The sequence below is a fragment of the Camelus dromedarius genome, chromosome 23 (assembly GCF_036321535.1).
Source record: "Camelus dromedarius isolate mCamDro1 chromosome 23, mCamDro1.pat, whole genome shotgun sequence".
Lineage (NCBI taxonomy): Eukaryota > Metazoa > Chordata > Mammalia > Artiodactyla > Camelidae > Camelus > Camelus dromedarius.
In genome coordinates, this window is record NC_087458.1 from 2854317 (window position 1) to 2873117 (window position 18801).

General features: G+C 54.2%; 1 protein-coding gene across 1 annotated transcript; it reads right to left on the minus strand.

Moving 5' to 3' along the window:
* Positions 1-310: 310 nt before the first annotated feature.
* Positions 311-15824, minus strand: GJA5 (gap junction protein alpha 5). The gene is made up of 2 exons (XM_010986318.3): positions 15666-15824; positions 311-3400 (listed from the first exon to the last, which is right to left on the minus strand). The coding sequence occupies exon 2, from the start codon at positions 3366-3368 to the stop codon at positions 2292-2294; it is 1077 nt and encodes a 358-aa protein (XP_010984620.1). The 5' UTR covers positions 3369-3400; positions 15666-15824; the 3' UTR covers positions 311-2291.
* Positions 15825-18801: the final 2977 nt, after the last annotated feature.

Genomic DNA, 18801 nt, shown 5'->3' on the forward strand with positions numbered 1-18801 from the left:
AACACTTATCGGGCAATGGCAGGCTGCTATTTCCCAGGCACTCCACCGAGCTCTTTGTGAACAGTATTTCATTTAACCACCTGTGAGGCAGGCATGTCTGGGTTCAATTTACAAATAAGGAAACCGAGCTTCAGAGGTTACGTGGCTTGCTGGGGTCCGGCTGTAAGTCAGCACCTGGGATCTTCACCCTTGCACGTCTGAGCCAGAGCTCTTTGCTCCGCTGACTAACTGACGGCAGGGCTCCCCCACCCCCAGCTCCGTCATCCTTCTCAGTAGCCACAGCTTGAAAGGAACACAAAGGAGAGAGAAATGTAGGGCCTGACTTTATTAGGACAAACCACACATGTTATTTCCTTTTCCCTTCCTGAAAGCCCCCTCATCAAGGTCTGACCTCAGAGAATTTCTAATCCAAGAACACTCATTTCAGAAAACAAATGCACTTCAGAGATGGAAGGAGAGTCTTCTTTGTTTCATTTTGGAGAGAGAGTCTTAATGCCAGTGCCAGACAGTAGATTAAAAGGTGTCCCCTCCAGGGACCTGGGATGACCAGTTCTTCCCTAAATGGCTTCTGAGTCGGTTTCCTCCAGCCGTCTACCCTCCCCCTTCTCTCCACCCACCAGTTACATCCAAGTATCAGCGGAGGGGCCCGGAGATGGACACGTGGGGCAGAGGCTGAGCCTCCCATGAGCCTTCAACCCCCTCTGCCCCGACCTCTTGTGTCTACCTGTTTAGGTTGACAGCACTGACAACAGTGAGGCTCGGCCCCTCTGCTGGGCATCTGGAGGAAAAGGCAGGACACAAGTGTCCCTAAGGTATCTTGTCCTCGTTTCAGGACCCCCTCCCCTTCACCCACCTTATCAGCGTACATATACATCCACAAACACACACGTGCATTTTAAAAAGCAATCATCTCCCTGTAAGTGTCAGCACCCAGTTCTGATCATCCTTCACCTTCAACCAAAATGGCAACCACCCGTTACGGACGCACTGCATAGAGAAGCCAGGCCAGCCTCCGGCAAGGCAGGGCTTTCCTGCTGTCCCCACTGCTCTTCGCAGTGTCTTGAGGAGCACCAGGGAGACACAGGAGTCCCTCTGCTCTTGCACAAGCACCCTGCCAAGAGAGCCGGAGATTCCCTGCTGCCTCCCCCGGGGAAGGAGTGATCTGGGGCCTCCACAGTTGTCATCACACTTCCTCTTGGCACTCTAAGTTGGCAGACAGCACGGGAATAAATAGGAAGGAAAAAGCATTTTCCAGTATTTTCTCTTCTTTTTTATTTTTATCTTCACAGCAGAATTATTTTTTCCCAAGGGGAATCTGAGAAGCACAATGCCCTCTTTGTTTTAATAAGAACTGGGACCACTCCACTGGCCTCCACGGCTGGTGGTCTGGTCAGATTCTGAGAGAGGGCGACAGCTTCTTGGGCATTCTGGTCAATAAGATTTTTAGGGGAGCGCTGGATGAACAGCCAAGGGAGGAAGGCAAGGGATGGTTTCTGTCACCAGGTTGAACTGTAACAGAGCTGCAGGACGGCATGTGGTGGCAGGAATTCCAGCGGAGTCGTGTGCACAGTGACTTCCCAGGGGAGATTTTCACCCCCGTGGGCTGGTTGTACACCTTGGCAGAAGGAAAGGCTTCAGATTCACCAAGGTGAGAAGTTTGCCAGAGGAAGATACCAAGGCACTTGTAAAGTTGAGGCTGCTGGTCAAGTTCAAGGACCTCTTTTTAAGTAAGACTGGGTAGAGGTAAGAGCAGCCAGTGGTGACCTCACCACCAAGCCAAGGCATGGTGCTAGGAGACCACAGATTCAAGAGCATTTCTAATGCAAGTTCCTTGATTCTTACTCCCATTGGCTGGGAACTTTGGGCTCCTTCGTTGCAGGAGGAAGGGTGACCAGGCCAAGGGAGCCACAGGGACTTGGAGAGCCCATCTGATCTGGGGCTGCTATGTAGGGAGTCACCCTGTCCCTCTGGATGTCCCTCCCAAGCCAGAATTGCCACGGTCCTCTTCCCTTCCTCCGTCCCATTCACCGAGTCACCTGAAAGGCTTCACTGAGTGTACTGGGTAGAGGATGGGGAAAGGACAGCAACCTGAGTGCGTAGCCACGTCTCTGACAGACCTCGCAAAGCCCTGGTCATACCTTCTGGAATAAATGAGCAATGCCATTGAGACCCAGGGCCCAGAAGGAGCAGAGCAGTGATGAGAATGGGAGAGCTGGGGTCAGAAGGGACACATCTTCCCTCTCTGAGCCTCGTTTGTTCCCAGCTGGTCCTGGTCCCCCCACCCTGGATGGTCACACTGATAGGTCATCTGACCTGGCCTTGCTGCTGGCCTTGCTGAGACGGCGTTTGTCGCTCTGGTAGCCATGGGGGAGGCGATGCCCCGGGGAGCCTCCGTTGGGTACCTCAGGCTTCTGGGCATATCGGATGTGAATGAAACCTTCTCCAGGGATCTGCTCCTGGCCTCGCACCTGCTCGGTGGCCAGGTTGTCTGTGTTCTGCTGGGAGGCCATCTTGTTACTGAATGGACTGAAAAATTTCCCCCCCGGGCCATTCTCCAGGCACTGATTGAAGTCGGGGGGTGGCGTGCAGCTCTGGACCATGCCAGCAGCAGGGCCGGGAAGCTGGCACTCAGCCATGCCCTGCCGGGACTTGACAAACTGCTGTCTGATCTTTTTCCAGCCCAAGTGGTAGAGTTCAGCAAGGCTGAGGAAAAGGGACAGTCCAGCCACAGCCAGCATAAAGACGATGAAGACGTTCTTCTCTGTGGGTCGGGACACATAACAGTTGACGGGATGGGGGCAGGGACTCCTGCGGCAGACATGCAGAGTGTCCAGGAAGATCCCATAGAGGAGGTACTGGCCCACAATGAAGGCCACCTCCATGGTGGTGCGGATCAGGATGCTGCAGACGTAGGTGTTGAGCAGGGTTCCCTGGAGGACGATCCTTCCATTCACTTCTTCCCAGCAGGACAGCTCTGTCTTCTCGGCCACTGGGTACTGGTAAGAGCCGGCGCCCGGAACCTCCTTGGCCCTCTCGGCCTCGCGTAGCTTCCGCTTCTCCTGCACGCGCACCGTGTGCATGGCGTGGCCCATGTACACCAGGGACGGCGTGGACACGAAGATGATCTGCAGCACCCAGTAGCGGATGTGCGAGATGGGGAAGGCTTGGTCGTAGCAGACGTTCTCGCAGCCGGGCTGAATCGTGTCACACTGGAAATCAGCCTGCTCGTCCCCCCAGGATGACTCGGCAGCCGTGCCCAGCACCAGCATGCGGAAAATGAAGAGGACGGTGAGCCAGACCTTGCCGATCACTGTGGAGTGCTTGTGCACTTCCTCCAGGAACTCGCCCAGGAAGCTCCAGTCACCCATCTTGGCCCAGGAGAAGACAGACACCAAGACTCCTGCAAAGGGGGCAGAGAGAAAGAGAGAAAAACAGAGGAATGCTTCTGCAGAAGTCTGGAAAATCCAGTCATACTGTGTAATTCCACCGATCCTGACCAATGTGTTCTTAAGAAAGCACAGCTTAGAATTCAGACTCACTTAAAAAGCTCTCTGCCTCCTCCCCCACCCCCAGCAAAAATAAAAAGGAAAGACTCAAAGTAGTCATGTCAGCAAGATTAGAGCACAGTTCCCTCACTTTAGCGGATCTAGACACCAGCTGAGGCGTGTGTGACAGTGGGGACTGTGTGCTGCTACCTGCAGAGACTCTGCTTCGGAGGTCCGGGATGGCCCCCCGGAATCTGGATTTGCTGCAAGCAACCTGGGCTATTCTGATGCAGGCGGTCCAAGAACCGCACCCGAGAAACACTGGAGAATTGGAAAGAGCACAGGATGGGGAGTCTGCAAATGCAACTCCGGACATTTACTCCACCGAGTCTGTTTCCTTGTCTGTAAAATGGGGGTGGAATAGCTACACCAGCGGATTCTGAGGGTTCTAGGAGAGGAGGTATGCGAGATGCTGAAAATCACAGCTCGTATGTTCTGTATGTTTGAATGGCTGTCAGGTGGCAGAATTAGGTGGAGGAGGAAAAATGAGGGTGGGAGCAGCAGGTCTGATCCCTCGGGAAGCATTTTCTACCAGTCAGAACCATCCAGCATGGACCAGCTCTGCTGGGAGGTGGCAAATAGAAACATGCTTGGTCACCCCAGCTAAAGGAGGGCAGGTGAGCTCAGGCTCCCCAGTGGGTAAGCAGCTGGCAGCGCCGAGCAGCACCTCGTGGCGGTGCAGCCGTGCCAGCCTGCAGCTCACCGGCCCTGCGTACAGGAGGCACCCACGCACGAACCTGCTCCCCTCACATCCAGGATACATGCTCCAAACCTTTAAGGCCCATACAGAACCTTCCCTCATCAGGTCCTTGCACGCGTCTTTGGCCTCGTTCCCTGCCTGTCCCTAGTTCTGTCCAGCCACGCCAAGTTTCAGAAGATCCCAAATGCCCTCCTCCCGGCCACCCCCTCCATGCTCCCTCACCCCTCACTGAATCCTATTTACCCCTCAAAACTGAACCCAGTCATTGCTTCTCCGGCCCTCCCTGCTTCCTCAAACTGAGTGTCTTCAGCTCTGTGGTGGCCCTGGGGACACTCAGTCCTCTCCTAGCTCTTGCCTGCCTTGTTTTGTGATCCTCTGCCTATCGGTGTCCTTCCAGTCGGAGCTCCTTAGGAACAGGGACTGTCTTGTCCTCTGCATGTCGTCATCTGGCCCAAAGAGGGTGCTTAGTAAGCCTTAGCTGAGTGAATGGAGGAGGGGATCGCGGGCACTGGTGTTTCCTGTCTGGCGGCAAGCCAACCCCCCGTTCCTTGCCGGCGTCCCAGTAGCAGGGTGAGCAGGCCCCTGTCGCTTTCTCAGCCCGTGCTGCGGGTAGTTCTGGTCTGTGAGGTGCGGAGAGGAGTCTCATTTGGAGGGGGTGCTCTAGACAATATTTTTCCATCCCCAGTCAACAGAGGGAACCTCGCTTAAAGTCCTCTTCACCCCACGACTTCCTGCCTCTGGACAGAAGTGATGAGCCAAGGTGTCTGAAGCCGCCCGGAGAATCCCAGACACACCAACCAGTGGCCGAGGCTTCCGAATCGGCTCTTCAGATCTCACCTGATGAGCAGGAAACGTCCCCGTGGCTTACGCCTTTAATCAGCCAGTGCTAATCAATAGGATGACTAAAGGAGAAAGAGGGAACCGAACACAGATATTCCCTTCCTGGAGTCAGAACCCTCAGACTCTGATGGGACCTTAGAGGCCGCCACATTCAAACCCCGGTGTGGCCCTGACTCCTACCCTCCCCTGGCTCCTGTCTTTATGCAGATGAGGGAGGACAGAGCAGGGGTGCCACACTTCACGGTCCACACTGCTTTGGCTTCTGAGTTGATACCTTGACAGAGACCAGCCTCCTGGCGCTGAATTCTCCCAGCCCCCTGCTCCTCAGCCCTGAGAGCACTCAGAGTCCCCGGGAATGAGAGTGTCCAAGGGTCCGTGAGAAGGGCCTTGTCTCTGCTCCCCTCCCTGTCAGAGACCCTTCCAGGTCTTGAGGCCTTTCCTCTGCTTTGTGATCAGACATCTACCCTTTTCCTCACGTGATGGAGGGGCCCCTCCCTAGCTTCCAAATGTGGAAAATTCTGGAGTGTTTGCCCAAAAGGAAAATGGCTGATTAGATAAGAGTTTGAATGGCCTGTCTTCTCTTCTGGGCACGTGCACAGTGTTCAGCACCTTCAGGGTCATCCCCACACACACAGAGACCAGGATGTGGTGAGTGTCAGAGAGAAGGGAGGGAGAGAAGCAGAGAGGTGGGGAGAGAAGAGGAGCAAAAAGAGGGGAATGACAAGGGGGAGCTGGAAATGGAGAGAAAGAGACTCTGTTGTAACAGTTAAGAGATGACAGTTTGGGGGTCAGCTAAATGCTGGTCAAATCCCTGTTAAGTTCTTCTGTGCAGCACAGGGAACTCTATTCAATATCTTGTAGTAACCTATAATGAAAAAGAATATGAAAGCAAATGTATGTATGTATACGTGTGACTGAAATATTACGCCGTACACCAGAAACTGACACGACGTTGTAAACTGACTAGACTTCAATAAATAAATGAGTAAGTAAGCAAATGAATAAACAAATAGATAATGTGGATGCCTGGCCGGGGTGAGGGGGTGGAACCCCTGGTAAGATCTGCTGAGCCTGGAGAAGTTACTGGAGCTGTGTCTCAATTTCCTCACCGGCTACGTGGATATTCTATTGCTTAGCTCATAGAGTGTCGTGAGGTGATACATCAGCACGGTGCTCAAAATACAAGAACAGGAAAAATAGCAAGGAAAGTGGTGGGAAAGAACAAGAATGGGAGCAGGAGAGAGAAGGAGAAAGTCGAAGGTGGAGAGATGTGCCTTACAAAGGAGCAGAGAGAAACAGATGGGAGAGCAGAAGGGGAGGAAGCCAGAGGGAAAGAGAAATGGAAGTAAAACAAGAAGCAACGAGAAAGAGGGAAACACATGTCATATTCTTCCAGGATTTGGGGTGAGTTTTCCAAACTCTCCTCAATCCCCGAAGACTTTTTCCTTGGTCTCTGACTCTGTCACTCATTCCTTGCAAGTCCCCCAGGAAGTATAAAAATAGTTCCAGGCAAAGAATGTGACGCTTTGGTCTGGCTGCCAAGAAGCTTGACTGCTGACTCCCTCACTTGTGGTCCAAGGAACCCCACCTGGAAGAGGCAAAGCGCAGGACGAGGAAGGAACGTCGCAGAGGATCAGAAAGACGGACTGTCTTAGGAAGGACGCCTCACGGGGAGGGAACGAGAGAAACTAGCTGAAGTGTGGGGCGGGTCAGCCCCAAATCAGGGTAAAGTCCTCTCATTTGTGACTTCCTGGGTAACTCAATCAAGGTCAGAGAAACCTAAAATTGCCAGCTGCTCAGCTTATCATAGGAAAGGCTGAAGTCAGTTTCCCAGCTACACTGGATCCCTTTGTGCCTCCTACAACCTCAGCCAAAGAAGCCTGCAGATTAGATCCTCAGTGAGTTTTCTGGGTGGATGGCATATAAAACACTTTTTGGATTATTATCCGTTTCTTGGCAGGAAGTAGATTAGGAGGGGCAGAGGAAGCTGCCCATGCCATGAATAAATTCTGCCAAATACAATGGTAATATACTCCACTGCTTTATCTGTGATCTTCACTGACTTCCTACCTTTTACAAAGTCCAAACTCGTTAACTTGCTCGAGACCGTCCACAGCACAGCCTCACCCCAGCTATTCCTGCCGCTCCCCTCACACTCAATGCTTCAGCTCCACAACTCCCCACACACGAGCGTATGGCCCACAGTTTCTCACCTCTCTATCTTGGCTCCTCATGTTCTCTCTGCTTATGATGTCATTCCCTTTCATTCATTCACTTCATACGTTTATTGAGCAGCTACCAGTTACCAGGCATCATTCTGTGATGGTGACACTGAAGATGCAGCAGTTAAAAGGCAAGGCGTCCTTGCCTTTGCTGGGCTTGGCTGCCTTTACTTCCCCTAATTAAGGGGCAGATGAAACACATACTTGCAGTAAAGTGTAATGTGTGTTAAGGAAACACAGGAGGCTCGGGGGACATGTGGCAGGAGGTGGACCCTTGTTCAGGGCTGAGCCTGGGCCTTCATGGAGCCCTGGGTTCTACAGCCCTTTCCAGAAGGTAACAAATTCTGAAATCCCCAAGGCAAGGAGAGGCGGTCCCTAGAACCCGGAGAGGAACATCCCAACTCTGAATGTCCTTTTTTTACATTGAAGTATAGTTATCTGCAGTGTTGTGTTGATTTCTGGTGTACGGCATGATTCAGCTGCACACACACACACAGAGACACATTCCTTTTTATATTATTTTTCGTTATAGGCTATTGCATGCATGTTCTTTATTCCCTGTCATACTCTGGGACAAAGGAAACCTTTGGAGAGGTCACCAGGGAACTTGTCTTGTAGTAGCATGGCACTTGGTAAGAGGGAAAGGGCCAAAGGAAAGGTTTTGTGCACAGTGACTAGGAATCATCTTGCTCCTTCAGCTCAGGGATTCTGTGGCTAGAAGCAAACGTCAGGTGTCCACGTGCCCAGCCCAGTGCTCCTCTCTACGCTGTCCCCGTGGCCTCCCTGTGCAGCCAGTGTTGTTACAGAAAACCCATTTAGAGCGACCCGAATTAACAGAAGCTCATAGCCAGGGCCTCTTCTGCTGACCCCACAGATTGAGGTGGAAGTAAGGCGTGATCTCAGTCCTCCGACGTCTCCTGAACTTTGAAGACTCCAAATTACCATCCCGCAGGGAGGATCCACTCCCACACTGGCTCATACACTGTCTTACACTTGTTCTCCAAGAGCTTCTGGTCTGTCAGCCAACTGGCAAGTAGTTTTTTTCAGCGCCTACTATGTGCTCCCACTGTTCTGGGTACTGAAGGTAATACCCAAGAGGGACCGGGCCTGGCATATACTAGGCACTCAGTGATATCTGCTGAAATAATAAAATCAGGCGTGACACCTGCCCTCGAGGATTTCGCAACGTCTGCCCTCGGACGGGCAGTAGACGTCTCAAAGTCCACAGCCCTGTCTTCTGCTTTATATTTTCATGGTATCAGGTTGTCTCAGTGCGTAAGTGTTTTCTTAATGATTGGGAAGAAGTTTGGTCTGGCAGTAAGACTGCACGACTCCGACACAGCCCCGCAGTAGGGAGGGGAGTGTGAGACACCACACTCGGCCGTCACCGTGCTCGGAACAGTCCTTCAGTAGTGGCTGCAGGTAAACTGGGTGGGCTGCAGGCGACAGGGACCACCAGCACGCAGCTGAAACTGCCCCCTCGTCCCTCCTCGTCTTCCCGAGCATGAAGAGGTGTTGCGAGTGAGCCAGAAGCTACGATGGGGATGCCTTGAAAATTCACTTCCTTCTGTTGGCTCTAGTTCTGTCCTCTGGAGCCACACATAACAGCTGTTCTAGTATACTATTTGACAACAACTTCTGTGTTCTCCCAAGTCGGCAGCTGGGCCTCGGGCTGGACTGTAAAGCCACTAGGGTTTCACGCGCACAGAAGCGTTTGCTCTACCAGCCACGTATTCTCTCTCCAGCTCAACCCCGAGCTCCTTGCAGACCAGCCCCACATCCGTTCATGAGCGACCCTCTGCCCTGAAGTCCCCCTACCCTCTCTTTCCCCTCAGTGCTTAACACCGTGCCCAGCACCTGCCAGCTGCTTGATGTACTTTTTAGCTAGAACAACAACGGGTGGATGACGGCATTTAGATCACTCCGAGCACCTAATGCCACAGAGGCACCTCCCTGGGCGCTGGCCTGGAGGCACCTGCACGACGCGGTGCCCGCGAGCCCCAGGGAGACAAGAGCCGCAGAGCCCTCCCGTGCCCCGAGCAAGCCCTCCGCCGGGCGGGGCAGAGGCCTGGCCGCCGCGGCCGGTCCGCCTCGGCCCCCCTCCCCGCAGCTCCCGCGGGAGCTCACCCGACGTTGTCAAAATTAGATTTTAAGACCATTCTGCACAGTCTGTGTCTAATTCTGGACAATGACACATGTTCTGGAGACTATCAAACAGATCTCTGGTTCTCCGTAAAGACTGTTATTCATACTAACAGTACCCATCCCCCGGGCCGTGCTGGGCTCCTCGCACCGCCCAGCGGGCTGCGACAAGCGCGGGGCTCCCGCGCTTCCCAGCGCCGGCGGCTCCGCTGCAGAAGGCCCCGGGGCCCCGCCTGCAGGGCGCCTCAGCGTGGCCGGCGTCCCAGCCGCTGGCCAGTCCCGAAAGCGTCTGCTGAGCTCCTGGGCCCCAGCAGGCGTCCAAGCACCAACTACACCCGTCGTCTCAGGGTTCCTCTGTAGCTTATTCGTTAATGTATATTTTTCAAATTCTCCCTCACCCCAGTGGTTTTACCCTAGAAGGGACAGAGGCAGAACTGCGGGGCAGAGTGGTCTCGGCCCTCGGCTGCCTCATTCATCTTCATCGTCCTGGGAGAGTCTCCGCTCCGTGTTCCAGTTTACCCAGAGTTACACAAGAAGAGAACCTGAAGCCTGGCGGTAATAATTATAAGAAAACCTAACACTTGTTGGGACCTTTCTGCGTGCTAGACACGCCACAAGTTTCTCGATATATATCTTCCCATTTGCGTCCCACACCAACCCGAGGAAGGAGGGGCTGGCCCCGCGCCTCTTCTCTGGGCTCAGAGAGGCTGTTGTGAGCAAGACCACTTGAGGGCGACTTGCCAGCGAGCGATGAAGTTGGCATCAAACCCAGCTCCTGCCTTTTCTGACAGCGATGCCCCTGCCTGAAGAGCTGGGTTAGATTCTGTCTAAGTCGCCTTCAGCGCCTCTCTGACTCGTCCAAGGCTGGCCTCTCACGTAAAGTGACCGCCGCGGGGCGTCTGTGAGATAACTGCTAGAACAGGGAGCTGATCTGTGAGTGTCTGGGGGCAATTCTTACATTTAGAATATTCATTCTTTTCCTCCTTGAGGTTTGGGGTGGCTCCTTCAGCCTCAGGGAAACGACCAGATATGTGATGGAGCCACAGCCACCGAGTCAGGCAGTGTGGGCAGCTTTCTCAGAACTAGAAGTCCAGCCGGGGGGTCTGCACCCCTGAACCTTGATCCCTGCAGAGGGGAGAGGGAGCCCGAGAGGAGAGAGGGAGACAGATGGGGGAGATCAAGAGTCACTTTAGTCTTCCTCCTCCTCCAGCCAAGGGCAGATGATTAACTCCTCTTTAAATGTAATTATTTCGTTCTGGCAAGGACAGAGCAGTCCACACAGAGATCCTGCCGGCGGACAGTTGTTTCAAAGCCAAAGAGGTAGAAGGGAGCAGGCAGAGTGGAGACAGAGAATTATGCTAGGATAAGTAATTTTCTTCTTAAGATGTTAGAAGAAATATTTACAAGGAGTGGATGGGAGGGGGTGGCAAGCGGAGATATTCAATTACAATGAAATATTGGGAGAGTATTCGTTACCTTGAAGGGGCTCCTTAACACGCATGCAGTTATTAATGAAAATTATATTTATGAAATGCTTTACTGCCAATATCTTGTCATTGATTCATAGCACAGGAGAGCTGAAGGGCTTTAGAGATTAGTCAGACTCAACCCCTCATTTCTGTACAGGAAGACGAGGGGCTGGGAAGTCACGTAACGGTAGGAACATCATCAATGCGCTGAGCGCTTTCCAAGCTGGCGGCGTGCCGCAGCTGTACTTCCTACCCCTGACGTGACGTTAACGTTACTTCCCGACCCTGGTGGTGGGACCCTGGTGGGGCTGCCGTATCCCACTGCACAGCGGAGAGAACCGCAGCTTGGAGGTTTGATCGCTTCTGCAAAGTCACACAGGTAGCAAATGCTGCCTAAGGGACTTGAACCTGGTCAGCCTGATGCCAAGGCCCGCCTTCTCTCTGTGTCTCTAAAAGGGAAAGGAAAGCAAAGAGGCCCCGAGGACTGCCAGGACCGCCAACTGGTGACAACCCTGTGCCCAGAGCGCCCACGTCTTAACTCCCCGAGGAGGGCTTTTCCCACTTTCCCAAAAGAGGCCGGGGCTTTCCTCTCTGCCTCTGGCTGGTTGGCCGGCCACCCCTTGCATATGCTGTTCCTAGAATTAATGATTGCATCGAGGCCCTCGGCCCCCAGCGGTCAGGATTCCCAGACTCCCCAGCATCTGCCACCATTTGGCTGGAATTCACATATAGAAAGTTATTTCCTTTTTTAGCCAGTAAGTGCTCTTGGCTGCAGCAGTGGCTCCTGCCGGTTCTCGGCTGGCCAGACGACAGGCGCGGGCGCGCCACCCGTGTCAGATCACAACAAGAGCCCTGGGGACAGAAACAGTTAGGTGGTGGGGCTCCTGGTTCCTGAGGAACCTGCCTCCATCGCGCTCTGGTTGTATGACCATAGGCAAGTCACAGCCTCTCAGTTTCCTCCTCATCTAAAAGAGGTGGTGTTTACTCAGGGATTGAAATAGCACGTGAGTAGGTGGAAGCGTCTAGAACACTCTGGCACATAGTAGACACTCAATTATGTTAGTTCCTTCTTTTCTTTTTCTGCCACTTCCAGTCAAAACTCCTCCCAAACATGATCCAGCTGTCAGCTCGATGCAGCATTTGAGAGGCCGCCGGCTGCTGGGAGGGACCCAGGGGCACCTGCCACGTGCCACCGGCTGGGGGCGGGGGCGAGCAGAGTGGGGGGAGGTGGGAAGGATAGTAACTGGACTATGAATCAGTTACTGCACTAGGCATGGAGAGGAGAGGCCGGGGTGGCGAGGACGGGAGGGCTGGGGTCCCGCTACAGTCGGGCCCCTCTCGGTCTTGTAATCGGACCAGTCTGCTCCCGAACCTTCCTGTGACTCAGGCGCTGGGGCCTGGAGATGGACTCTGTACGTGTCCACATTATAAACTGTGTGCCTCGTGTGACTCCTTCCCTCTGTGGAGCCACAGCTCCATGGAGTCGGGTCCCTAGTCCAAGGGCACATCCACCAGGGTAGGCTGGAAGCTGGCTCAGTTCTACTCAGAAGAAATAGGAGGTTGTCTGCTCTGTGATCCAAGGAGAAGAGGCGTCCTGACCCCAACCACATCTGCCCTCTCTGGGAGTTCTGAATCATGAAGACACTCTTTCTGGTTCCAGCTATCTCTTTGTGACTCTAGACCAGACACTCCCCCTCCCTGAGCCCCCACCCACTTGTGTGTAAAACAAAGTGGTCGAGCTGGCGGGGTGCTCAGGCCCTTCCTTCCAGCTCTCAGGTGGAACATCTGGGGAGGTTGCGACTCACCCAGTTGTCATAGTACAGCGAATTAGGGGCAAAGCCAAGAGGCAAATCCAGGTTTTCTGACTCCCAGCTTAGAGGCCAGCATAAGTCATCCCAGAAAAAAGAAAATCTGTGGTCATAAAAACCAAGCAGTACCCTCTCGGAATTTCACATCGGGGGAGCCTTCGCGGCGGAAAGTCCTTTGCATCAATGAGACTCAATTCCAAGGGACCTGGGCTGAGGGCCAGGTGGCCGGGACTCTGCTCGGTTACTCTGTTGTTCTTTGAGCACCTACTATGTGACGGCCATTTAAAATGCATTGTCTTATCTAATCTTCATAAAACTTTGCAAGGAAGGTATTTATTAATCTCTTTAGCAGAAGAAGAGACTGAGGATCAGAGACACGAAATAATTTCCCCCAGGTTTACGCAGCTGAACCTCTAACCCGAATGTGAGTCCAGGTGCCCAGGCCCTGCCTGCTGCCTGGGCCCTGAATCCGATAAACTCCAGGATCCCTCGGCAGTATTTCAAGACCTCTGACTCTGAGGCCTCCTGACCCCCTTTCCTTACGAAGGTGAGTGGACTATTAAAGGCTGAATCTGTCTTGCCCACGACTTGCTGATTCACAAAGTGGAGTCAAGCTGTCATTTGCCAGGAGCCAGCAGCTTCTGACCGTAGAACAGGAGTCAGCCTAGGGGACCGGAGCTTTCCTGGAAAAGCGGGCATCTCTGCCTTTGGGTCAGTTCAACCCTTGAGCCCGGGTGGGGCCAGCTCACCCCTGGGGGGCGAGGTCTTTCCTGGGACAGAGGGCAGAGCCTGGGCCGCAGGTCTCCCTGGCCCTGGGGGGGTCGGCAAGTCTTCTAGCTCTTGTCCCTACTGAGCCACACAGACAGTCTCCCTGTCCTGTTTTAACTGGCTGGGCCCAGAGGTGGGATGAGTCAGCACCGAAGAGGCCAGGCTGCACGGTGGTAGCCCAGAACCTTCCCCTGCCTGTGCCCCGCATCCCCAGCAGCCAGCGGAAGTGAGGAGGGGCAGGTGGGCAGGTGGTGTCCCTGCCGGAAGACAGGACCGCAGACATGTGTACTTGCAAGAAGCAGGGAGGCTTGGGGAGAAACAGAAGCTCAGAACACAGCGGCGAGGACGGCAGGCAGAAGGGACCGAGGTGAGAGTGCACAGAGCGGGGTGTCCTCCCAGCTGAACTGGCCCAAAGCACGGTGTCGCCTCCAACAAGTCACGTCCCTCTTCTAGGCTGGGTTTGCCTTATCTGTCAAAGAAGAGGTTGGCCGGCATTCTGGAAACCTCCTCCAGTTCTAACGGCCTAGAGCTCTGGGGCAGCACCTGGAGGGGGCAGGAGGGAGGCAGCTGGAGGTAAGAATGGCGACCAGTCTCAACAGCCCAGCCAGAACATCTCTGGGGAGGCAGCGGCCAAGCAGGGCAGCACGACAGCATTACTGCCGTGACTCTGAACTTCATCTGTGCGGGAGAGGGGGTGCCCCCGGGGTGCCCGTCCCGGGGGTGCCTGCCACGCATGCTGTGGTCGCTGGGACTGCTCCCTGGCAGCTGCTGAGAGAGGGAGAGGCTTGGAAGGACAGCGAGGGGGCCAGACTCCCAACAGCAATGCCGCCCCCGGGGAACCTGGCAGGAGGGTGGAAAGTTCAGAACTGTCCCTGGAGAGCTGTGAGTCAGGGGCTGGGCTGGGCTGTGACCCAGGGTCACTGGGCGGAAGAGATGGAGCCCCCTTGGCCGGAGGATGTGAGTCCGGCTGGGGTGCCTCTGAACGCCAGCTGGCGCCCCCAGCCAAGAGCCCTCCATGCCAGGCAGGTGCAGGCGGCCTCGGCCTCTCCTCTGTTCCGTGTGGCTGGGCTTCTCCCAGGCCCCCCGCCTGCCTGCCTGCCCCGTGCTCCCCACACCACCCGTCCTTCTCTCAGGCCAGTCGGACCCAGTGGGCCCAAGCCAGGTTCGCCAAACAGTCCAGGAAGATGCTGAGATCTCAGAATCGGGAGTCCCTCCATTATGAGGGGGTGCGAGAGGTGGGATAAGGGGAACACTGAACAAAGGCTGTGATCCTGCGTCAAGCTTCCTTTTCAGTGGTTCTGAGCTGTGCTGGCGCCTGAGGAGCCTCAGCCTTGTACAAGGTCACTGCTGACAGAACCAGAGGTCTCCTGCTACTTCGTGCTTTTCATCTGATAGATGAGGAAACGGAGGCCCAGAAGGGGGGACTGTCTAGCCCCAGGTCACACAGCCCCTGGGTGCACCGGAACCCAGGTCCCTCGGCCCCTGAGTCCGGCGTCTTTTACCACAAGCTCAGCAGAGAGAGTGAGGCGCTGACAGAGACCTTCCTGCCCTGCGCCCGGGAGGAAGGAGCCCTGCGCCGTCTGGGTCCCTCTTTCGGGCATCCTCGCAGGGTCTCACCAGCCTCTTTTCTCCAACAGTGAGTGGCCAGATCGCTCACATGTGCAGTGCGACGTGACACGCTGCAGGAATATTTTTAAACCATCCAACATGCCTTAGGGGGAAAAAAATCAAAACATTCTCCTAGATGCTGTGGAAAGCATTTCAGAAAAGATTCCAAGCCCAGAGGAAGCATCATAAAACAGTGATGGTTTTGGTTTTTAAAGGGCCAATTCCATCTTAGCAGAAATGCTTGGAAATGGACTGGTGTCCTGTTCGTGAGATGCCCCTGGAGTGCAGTGACTCCGTGAGAGGTGGCCGGACCGCAAGGGCCGTGCTCTCATGTTTCCACAGCTCCTTCTAAACCAAGTGAGCGGTTCATCTGCTGCTTCATACGCTTCCCCTTTAATATTCCCAGACCTCATCCGTCACAGGGAACGGTGAGAGGCGTAGGGAATAAAGCCACAGGTGCAGAGAAAGCTTTGCTGTTACCCAGCCTGGAATTCAAGGCTTTCTCTCTGGCTCTTTCGCATCAACCGGTGGTTTTATCTCTTAAAATTCAAGTTTCCCCTTACCTTCCTCTCTCCCTCCTGCCTGGAGTTTCCGTCGGCTCCGTGGCCCTCTGGCTCCTCGTCCCCAGCTGCCCACTCCTCCTGCTCTTGAGCCTGTCAGTTGCTCCTCTTCCACCCTCTTTTCAATCGTATCTGTCACCCTCCCTCCGCCCACTCCTTCCTACTCTTTCTCTCTCCTCCCCCTTCCCCCTCGGGATCCCTCCCTCCCCCGCCCCTCTTTTGTGCTCTTAGAATCTTGGCTCACTTAAAAAGTTTTCTCCCCCTACCTCCTTGCAGCCTCTCCTCACCACGCTCCCCCGCAGGGGACCGAGCCCGAGCCCGAGCCCTCGCGCCCCCGCCGCCCTCCCCAGGTCCTCTCCCTCCGACCGCCTCCCTCGGCTTCGCCTGCCCACCCTCTGCCGAGCCTCCTCGGGCTCCTCAGCCCAGGGCTGTCCTGGGGCATCAGCAGGGACATGGGCACGACCCGGGAGATCCCTCTTCCCCATCCTTTTCCCGTCATCAGGAAAAAGAGTGCTCGTTCATGGAACAAGTCTTCGGGGGATTTCTGCCGTGTCCACATCCGTGAGCTGAGCGCTGGCTAGCGCAGAAAACACGGTCTCACAAGTCACCACCACGAGCACCCAGAACAGACACCGAGGGTGACCCGGAAGCTGCAGAGGACAGGGAGAAGGCGTCCCCGCCGCCCAGGACCGCACTCGCCCCCCTCCTCCTGTGAGCCAGGCCCCGGGCTAGCGCTGAGACACACAGGGACACACCATTGTTATTGTACATAATCAGTCCAGGGTCCAGCTCTACAAGGTGGCCTTTCTACGTTTCACATCCAAGGAAACTGAGGTTCAGAGAAAGCAAGTCAAGTGACCACGGAGACCCTGTGAGGCAGTGGGAGAGGCCAGATTAGAAGGCTTCCCTCTTCGCTCTTTCCACCAAAGCATGCGGGTCTCCTGGCTGGAACTGGGCCGATGGAAGTGAGGCTGTCCCTTGTTAGATCGCAGAGCGCAGCAAGTTCTGTGAGGCGTCTGTTCTGCCAAGTCCCCTCTTCTCAACTCCGTACCTTTCGTGCTTAGCCATGGACCCAGTGGAGCCTGAGAAATGTCAACGGCAGAGGTTACCACGAGCGGACCAAAACCACACCAACCAGTGACCAAAAGCCCACAGACTGTGAGTGCCAGAAAAAGACCCCAGAGATCGCCTGGGACAGCCAGGAAAACTGAGGCCCCAAGACTCAAGGCCGCTTGTCGATGTCGCACACAGTAAAGCAGGTGGCTGAGGCAGGACCAGAACCCAGAGCCACTCCTTCGCTCCCATCCTCACCTTCACATATAGCACCACTCACAAATACTCCATCTTGCAAAACTATTTGTTTCTTTAGTGAGTAATATTTTTTCATGGGTGAATCAGCTTAGAATCAGCAAGAGGAGAAAGGACACGGGGTCAAATTTCCTGTGTCCAGGGAGGCAGCAGCCCTGTTGAAAGCAAACCCAGGACTCTTGAAGCCTTAGCCAGCATTCCCCCAGCCTTTTCCTCTGTAACCTCAGAGCACATGCTGGGGCCAGCCCGTCTGGGTCCGAACCCTGACTCTACCACTTACTAGCTGTTTTTGACATTTGGCAAGTTAACATAAACTCTCTACCTCTCAGTTCCCTCAACTGTAAATTGGGGATAAGAATAACTACCTCCTATGATTGTCATGAGGGCTAACGAGTGCGTGTGAGGCACGTGGGGGAACAGCGTCTGGTACGTGGTAAGTGCTGTGGATGTGACTGCAAAATACAGTGCGGTGCAGTACCTGTCTCCTCCTGCCTGTCCTCCCCCCACCCCGCAGCCATGAATTTATTTTCTGTGTCTGTGAGTCTGTTTCTGTTTTGCAGATAAGTTCATTTGTGTCATTTTTCCACATATAAGTGATGTCTTGTGGCATTTTTCTTTCTCTTTCTGACTTACTTCACTTAGTATGATAATTTCCAGATCCATCCATGTTGCTGCAAATGGTATTATTTCATTCTTATTTATGACTGAGTACTATTCCATTCTCTCTGTGTGTGTGTGTGTGTGTGTGTGTGTGTGTATCTATACACCATATCTTCTTTATGCAGTCATCTGTTGATGGACGTTTCGGTTGCTTCCGCGTCTTGGCTGTTCTAAACAGTGCTGCTATGAACACTGGGGTACATGTATCTTTTCAAATTAGAGTTCCCTCCAGATATACGCCCAGGCATGTACGTCCCAGTCACTCGAAAAGGCTGGTGGTTCCTGGATGTACCTTATTATCTCCAGCCAGGAGACGGCCAGTCAAAGAACCTGTAAATCTCAGTTGAAAGATAATCTGAGAGTGGGGAAGTTTAGTGGCGTGTGGATTCCTAGATCACTGGCTGTCTAAGGAGGCCTGGCAGAGGGTGAGGCTGGGGATGAAGAGACAATGCCATTCTCCTCTGAGTGCCCAGAAGGGAAGAATTGCCGTGATGTAGGCACACCTGTGATCCTAGAGCGAGCACAGGGCCCAGAAGGTAAATGGTCCCGCTCTGCTAGGCAGGTAGAGAAATAACGCTGTGAAGAACCTGCACGGGCTGCTACAGGTGACCCAGGATGTCCGGGTCAGGGCTGGGAGCAGACAGTTCTTAAACTCGGGTCGTTCCAACTCAGCGAAGTCGAGCAGCTCTCCAGCCAGGTGCTCTGCTCACGAGGGCATCAGGACAGAGTGTATTTTGATGGCCCCAAACTAAGCCACTTTGGCAATTCATTCCTCACCTGGGTCCCTCCCTGTCTTAGGTAAGGACTCTGGCAAAAGATGGGAAAACGTCATCTGGGTTATGCATCCAGGGAGACGGTCTCAAGGGGCTGAGTCTGGCTGTCCACACACGTCTAAGAAGGGTGCCATGAGCAGATGCCTGATGGCCCAGAAAAGGAGGTGTAGGGCCAAGAGCCAGTGGGGGAACTAAGGCTCTGTCCTGTCCACCCCTGGATTCTCACGTTCAGCTTCAGACAGGGTCTTAGAAGGAGGTGCTGAGGTCTGTGATCCACAGCACGTGGAGAACTCAGTGGGGATTTAGAGAGGAAGCAAAATCTGGTCAAAGAATGGGTATAATGCCTGTAAGGAAAGGCTTTGCAACTGGGATGACAAAGTGGACTTCATTCAACATTT

Coding starts and splice junctions, on each gene's coding strand:
- GJA5 (XM_010986318.3), bottom strand. CDS start 3,368: ATGGGTGACTGGAGCTTCCTGGGCGAGTTCCTGGAGGAAGTGCACAAG.